The 7,338-nt window shown below is 43.3% G+C and overlaps 1 protein-coding gene across 2 annotated transcripts in view; it reads right to left on the bottom strand.

Annotated features, from left to right (window-relative positions):
- MREG (melanoregulin) overlaps positions 1–7,338 on the bottom strand; it is a 55,513-nt gene continuing 48,175 nt past the window's right edge. For both annotated transcript variants that reach the window (XM_040641013.1, XM_040641019.1), the window contains exons 3-5: positions 3,814–3,904; positions 2,394–2,557; positions 1–1,663 (exon numbers count right to left, since the gene is read on the bottom strand). In XM_040641013.1, the coding sequence (XP_040496947.1) occupies positions 1,529–1,663; positions 2,394–2,557; positions 3,814–3,904 (390 nt within the window). In that variant the 3' untranslated portion in view covers positions 1–1,528. The remainder of the gene's footprint in view (positions 1,664–2,393; positions 2,558–3,813; positions 3,905–7,338) is intronic.

The following is a 7,338-nucleotide window of genomic DNA, read 5'->3' as shown; positions in this document are numbered from 1 at the left end:
CGATTTTCAAAGATTTATTGTTTATTTTTTGTTTGCTTTGTTTTTATTTATTTGTTTCACTATTTGTACGTTTATCTCTCAAGAGCCTACAGGAGTGAGGGAAATAGTCTGCAGGCTAATTTGAAACAACATGAGAAAGAGTAGAGGTTATGCATTAAATATAAAAAATAAAACTTTTCGCTTACTCACTATACTAGAAAGAATCTTCCTGAAACATGTCAGTTAAATTGGTCTGCAATGCATTAATAAATGGAGAACATGTATCTCCTCTAAAAAATATCTCAAACATTGTGTACACTACCAAAAGAGCTGGTCAGCAAGTTTTTGAGTCACAATCCCCTGGACAAACTAAAGACAAGTTACTTTGTACCTGAAGTCAGAAGAGCAAAGTCTATAGGAGTAAAAATATCGCCAGTGTTCTCAGCAACATACCCATACATCTGATGGGTTCTGAAAGTCTACTGATTTGATTCATTCCTGACAAGCTCCTTCTTAAGTGGCAAGTAACTTCCAAGGCTGGAGGTCTCCGTCTGTGGAGAGAAGCAGCTGCACTGGCAGCACTGCTTCATCTTGAAAATCCTCTTCCAAATGGAAGAGCGTCCAGCGATGACCTTCCGTGCAACACTGCCCGCATACGCAGAGCAGCAAGTCTGCACCGCGGGACGCTGCACACCTGTGACTCTCAGCCACTAAGCCAGAAGCAGATTAAAGAGAAGAGAAGGAAGTGGAGGTCAAACGTTTCCGTGGAGAGATGCTATCCCAGAGAACGTAGCAAGGGCTGGTGGTCTAGAAATGGATGAGATGCCAACACGAGGTAACCAGGTATTGATAATGTTGCGAATTTAAGAGGCATGTCCCACCACTGAAGACAGAGCTTTTTGACATGGCGCTGAAGGAAGTTCTACCTGGGATGGATCTATCTGGAAGTCCCTTCTGGGCAGCACTGTTAGATATTTCTATTATCTGCTACATCAGAACCTCTGAATAATCATGACTCATACTCAAGATGATGCCTCTGAATCTGCAGGGTTCTGAGAGATCTTCCAAATCGAAGAAAGGTCACATAATGCCTCATATTATTTTGGCATTAGCCTATATTATATAACAATTATTTAAAATTCATTAATCCATATTTGGGCTCAATGATAGCTCTATCAATCTTATTGTTTTCTTACCTAGAACATCCCATTCTCCCAATTGGCTTATTGTACAACCAAAACCAAAATGCAGACGGTGGGCTCTTGAAATCTAATCAGCCGGGGGGAAAGATCCACTGACCAATTCCCTGATAACGAGATCACCAGTGTGTTTCAATGCAACCCGAACATTCCTTACAGTAACATCCTCTTGAAGACCACATATTCCAAACTCTTAGTTTTTTGTTTTTTTGTTTTTTACAGGATTTAGAATCATTTTTCACGTAGCTAGCCCTCCACTTGCTTACTGTCTTCTATATGCATTTTTCCAACTTGGGTTAGCTGTTGAGTACCAGTGGAGGGCATCCCAATTCTGCCTCCTAGACTCTCCTTTAGGGACTCGGAAACGGAAGGTAGTGCAGTTCTTTCTGGCCATCTGCCAGGCTTGGGACTCCTGGCTTCTTGGGGTAAGTTAGACTGGCAATTTTAAAGAACTCTTCTGCTGCATCAAGAGCAATAAGACGGTCCTGCCAAAGATTTAAACATACAAATGCTGTCAAGATGGGAACTCAGCCACGTCGATGGGAAAATCAATCTAACAACAATACCCACCCTAGAAATAATCATGAGCAAGTAAAACGTTTCTTCAATTGTTCTCAACAAATTTAGAGATGTCCCTTAACCCTTTATTTATATTATCCAAGAAACATTCCACACTCTTAGAGTCCCTTCAAATGTTTTTTTAATCTTAGGTTATATATACAATGTTTCTCACATTCTACAAATGATTCAAAAAGCTGACCGCATGGCAGAAGTGGCCGAAAAGGACAGACTCTTAAGCCACAACCTGAGTCTCAATAGGTCTGGGTGCAAACCAGAAAGGTGAATATTTAAAGCCCTTCAGGTGGTTCTGATGCTGCCGGCCCCTGGAAACCAGAGAATGCCAGCTTCATCTACCGCCTGAGACTCTGGGGTTGCTAGTCGTGCTGGAATGGTGAATATTTGGAATAACTGAAAAGCAAAAATTTAAAGCAAAATGAGGGCACGTAAAAAATACATCTAGTGTATTGGTGGCTCAGTCGGTTAGGCGTCTGCCGTCAGCTCAGGTCATGATCCCAGGGTCCTGGGATCCAGCCCCGTGTTGGTGCTCCCTGCTCAGCGGGGAGTCAGCTTCTCTCTCCCTCTGTCCCTTCCCCTGCTCATTCTCTTTCTCCAAATAAATAAAATAAAATATTGAAAAAAAATACATCTACTCACCACGACAAAGAGGTATCTCTCCGAGAGCTCCCAGCTGGTTGGAAAAATATTGGTTTCTTCAGCCAGTTTTAACAATATCTCCCGCGCTTTCCTTGTGTTTTTAGAATCGCTGATGGTGCTGAGTTTCGTCACTGACAACAAAGAGTCGGCTTCCTTTTGAAAACCTATGGGGACAAAAACTTTACCCCTCATGTAAATACAGTAGTCCCAGGAAATGGCCAGCCTGCAGGAGAGTAAGAAGGCACCCAGATGTGGACTCTAAACAAAGATCAGGAGCCCAGGCGCCATTCCATGGGCTTCTTCCCAGGTCCACGTGACCGGCAGGGTCTTTAATTAAAGCTCTTTTGAGATCCCTTCCTATTTAATTTTCTTTGTTAACTTTTCCCTTCCAAGTTAAGCCTCAGATCCTCACCCACCGACAACTCACTGCCCCTTTTTTTTTTTTTTGGCACCGAAATCCTCCTCCCACTCCTTACTCTTCCCCTACCTGCCTTTGCAGTTGGAGACCTGCAAAGTGGTCTCCAGGCTTCTACTTCTCCGAGCCCAGATTCCCTTCCCCGAGGCAATATGCTTGTCTGGTTAAAATTACTCACCCCAAAATATGAAAGACTCAGAGATGTACACCTGGAGTAACTTACACTATAAAAGGAGACAATTCAGTCACAATCGTAGTGGGTGAGTAAAGAGGGCAGGGGTCCGTCCCATCCCACTGTATCCCAACTAAAGCCATGGGGGCTGGCAATAGCAAGTGGGTACACCACAGGTGAAAAGGTATGATGCCAAGATGTCCTGTTCTCTTTCAAGGCAGAAGGACAGAGGACTTCAAACTTGATACATTCATGCTTTAAATACTAAAACGAAGTCATTTTATAATGTGAGGGGCCACACTGACTGTATCACAACCCTGCAGACAAGAAAAACCAATGCCCAACATCTGCTCTGACGCCAAAGATGTTTGCCCCAACTTGGAAGCTTTCCTACCTTTTAGTCCTTCCGAGCGTCTACACTGAGTTTTGCTGTCTCTCTTACAAACAACAGATCTTCCAACCTGCCTCATCTTACACAGCAGCTACTACTAACTGGCCAGTCACGCTCATCTAATTCAATCCATGACGTACACGGCCAAAAACGTTCGGTGCTAGCGCCCACGGGCTTCCCCTGCCCTGGGATACACCACACGAGGACAGATGGAGTAGCACATGGCAAAATATGTCCTCAAGACATGGGCTGGCGATAACACAAGTATCAGATGTTTATGCTGGAGGATACAAGGAGGACAGGATGGGGACAGTAATTAGTACACAGTAGCTCCAATTAGTCGGCTGCTGCCATGCCTTTCATACAAAGCACGCAGAAGAAAGGGAAGAGGAAGGCTCACCGCTGGTTATTTGTATCATTCCATAATCACTTTCGGACTCACCTAAGTCCTCTAAAATGCGTTTCCATCTATTTCTCACTTCTCTCCGGATCCGTCGCAGCGTGTAGATGTCGTAGTTGAGTTTTTGCCACTCCTGTAGGAAAATAAAAATGCACCTTTATTTTTAGCCCTTGGCCTCCACTGCCATCTAATCCCCAAATGGAAGCTAAGTGAAACATGTGGGTCTCCTCTTCACCAGGCTTCAAAACCTTTCTGAAAGGAGAGGAGGGCACGGGTGAGAAGGGAGCCCATAGGAATTCATCGGCTACATTTTCTGGACATCAGCCTGTAGCAGGTGATGTGACCCATCGTATAAATGGTGCTAATTAAACCCTTCCCATTGCTGTTCTCTCAGTCACAATGCTCTTACCTGAAAAGTGGGGGTAACAACAGTGATGACTCCCTTCCAGACAGTTATAAAGATTAAAGGTACATCAAAGCACACACCCGCACGCAGTGAACCCCTAATAAAACCCAGGTCTGACCAAAGCCATTTTATCCCCTAAGAAACCGAGGCCCAAAGACATTAACTGGGGAATCCAACACCATCCAGCTATTGGGTACCAGAATTGGTATTGGAATCCAGGTCTGACTCCAAAGTTCATGAGAAAAACGGCACACACAAAGAATTTATTTCTTCCTTTATTATCTGAGTGAAGTAGACCTGGGAATCCCAAGCTTCTGGATTCCCAGCCAACATTTTCTTCACCATATCTCAGCATTGCTCTCTTTCACTTCTGTTCCATGATAGGGCGAATCTCTCAAGCGTTCTGCGAGCCTATTAAAAAGCTATCACTCTGAAAACTTCAATCTTATGGGCAGCAGGCCATCACATTGGTCCCTAAACAGAACTTGAATCTTTTAGGAACGCTGGAATCTTTATTAAGCTAAGTGTTTCTTTTAAATCTCATGGCCCTTTATTGTTAAGGAGCCTTATCTATACAGAACATTTTATAGAGTATACCTTTTACTTTCAGCAAAAACATTCACCACAACTATTCTAATGCACAGCTTAAAAGAACTTCGTTCTGTATGCTCAATTTAAGACTCAAGTGTGTGATGCTCTGACTCCTCTGACTGCAAATGTTTCGATGATGACACCATTTCCCTATAGTTCCTGTCGAGGTTGGCCTTGCTTGTTGCTAATCAACTTCCGGTGACTGCCTAAGAGAAATCAATTTAGCTGCCATTCACAAATATTTATAGGTACCATTTTGAAAAAGAAAAGCCAGCAAAATAAAGGGTGTTTTGTTACGACTGGATTTTAGATCTTCTATCTAAGGATAGGCCATTAAAAGGGCATAGGATTTCAGCCACTTTTTAGAAGCCAGAAAGTAGGGAATTTAAGTACTCTTTTCTGGTCTTCTTCTTCTTTTTTTAATTTGGACCAAAGGCATGTGTGTCCATGTGTGGGCACAAGGGTGTGGCAACTGGGGTCAGGGATAAAGACTGTGCCCTGGAAGAAAGAAAAGTTAACTGAGTCATCTTGGAAATATGCCACCCTGACCTCATCTTTAGCATCCTGTTGAAGTCGATGATATATATATATAATCCCTTCCAGAGTGTGTAAGTTGGGGGAAGCCTCAAGTATTGTTGTTCTCGTCGGATGGGCCTTATTGAACCACATTGGCCAGTCAGGGTACAGCATCTTGGAAAAGGACATGGCTGCTGGAACCACACTGCCCAGGTCTGGGTCCCCGTTCCATTATTTCTTAACAGCCTGGCTTTGAGCAAGTTCATAACTGTGTCTCATGGCCTCGTGTGCAGTACGGGGACACTAGTACTCCTGACCCCATAGCTTATTCTGACGATCACATGTGTTCGTGCAAGCCCTGAAACGGGTGTTGGATGCACTTTCTCCTCAAGCGAGGGTAGACACGATTAAGAAACAATCCTGCAAGACTCGGGATGGTCTCTATCATGAGGACTGAGGGCAGCACCTCATTTGGGAAGACCTCCAGAAGAAAAAGTGCTCAGCTCTCAGCATCAGGTAGGGCTTTACTTCTCCTGAAAACTGTTTCATCATTCTGGACATTGTGAATTTTATAACTGATCAGTTTCCACTAAGTGAAAATACAGAGTCCTTTCACAGAAAATTGATCGGATTTCATAAGCATTTTTAAATGATCAACATTTCAGGCTACTTTTTATGTCTTTATTTATGCTTTTTCTTTCTCATCTTCTGCCTTGTGCTCTCTCGCTGTCTTTTCATGTGAGCGGCTTCAGTCCTTTTGCGAAAAAGAACATTGTAAATAAATAAAATACTGCACAGAGCCGCGTTGCACTGATTCTCAATGAAGCGGGTCCTCCTTAAGTGGAAAGTGATCAGGCTTTTACAAACACGTGATTAGAGAAACCCACACAATCGAAAGATCCGCAGAGTTGCCTCCCGTTTGCACAACCTCAGATTATGTAACAAACCACTAGATGGCTTCATTAGCTTGTGATTCAAGGTCTCTGAGCCGCCTTCCCGGCTTCTTACGCTGATGCCCCTGGAACTTGTTTCCTCAGCTCCATGCAGCCAAAGCCTATCCTTTCAGAGACCCAGCCTCACTGGGTCATCCAAGCTTCAGATTTTTTTTTTTAACTTTTCTCTTCTTGCTGCCCACCTATCAGCTCTTCTGCTATTCCTAAATTCCAGCACTGCATGTCATACAAATTCATTCTGTTTCAGTGTCTGTTACTCTGATAAAAGGGTTTGATGGAGAAGCGACACTATGACATTGAAAAACCTGCTAAGGCCAGCTCCCTGCATGACGCATCCACTGACTGGTGCATGGGAAGTGCTTGTTAAGATTAATGGAAGGAAACCACGCACTCCATATATCCGAATTATTACTGTCTCCTTTCGACAGTATGGTCATGGATAATCACATATGAAAGTATCTGGAGGTTTTGTGCAAAATTTAAAGCTCTAAAACCAGGTTTTAGAGGGTAAGGCTTTAACTAAGAATTGGCTTTTGAGAAAATAAATGCTGAGGGGAATTTGAATTTGTCTTTAACACATGTCCCCAAAGAACAGAAGCTGAATGTAACAAATGAGGAAGCGTGATGTGCAAAATCTCACCCACAGAGCAAACGAACTCACCTCTCCTGATACTAGAGAAAAGAAAGTCTTGTGCTGTCCTACAATTTTTAAGCTGTCACACTCTGTTTTTAGACAAATGCGTTTAAAATCACAAAGACCAGAGGTGGGGGGGGGGTGCAGTCGGTTGAGTGTCCAGCTCTTGGTCATGATCTCGGGGTCCTGGGATGAGCCCCGCGTCGGGTTATGTACTCTGCCTGGAATCTACTTGGCATTCTCTTTCCCTCTCCCTCTGCCCCTCCCCCCTCAAAAATAAGTAAATCATTTTTTTAAAACAACAAAGACCAATTAAATACTCTTCACAAGTGAGTTGAAATTCAAACCCACTTGACATCAAAAGGTGAAGTCTTATTTTCTAAAATAATCTTTCGCTTGTCTTCTGCTAAAACCTAATGTAACACGTTGTGCTCGTCATGATACAGTGGCCTGAAATTTTAACAAGA

The sequence above is a fragment of the Ursus maritimus genome, unplaced genomic scaffold, assembly GCF_017311325.1.
Source record: "Ursus maritimus isolate PB19 unplaced genomic scaffold, ASM1731132v1 scaffold_1, whole genome shotgun sequence".
NCBI lineage: Eukaryota > Metazoa > Chordata > Mammalia > Carnivora > Ursidae > Ursus > Ursus maritimus.
This window is presented reverse-complemented; position numbering and strand designations above follow the sequence as displayed.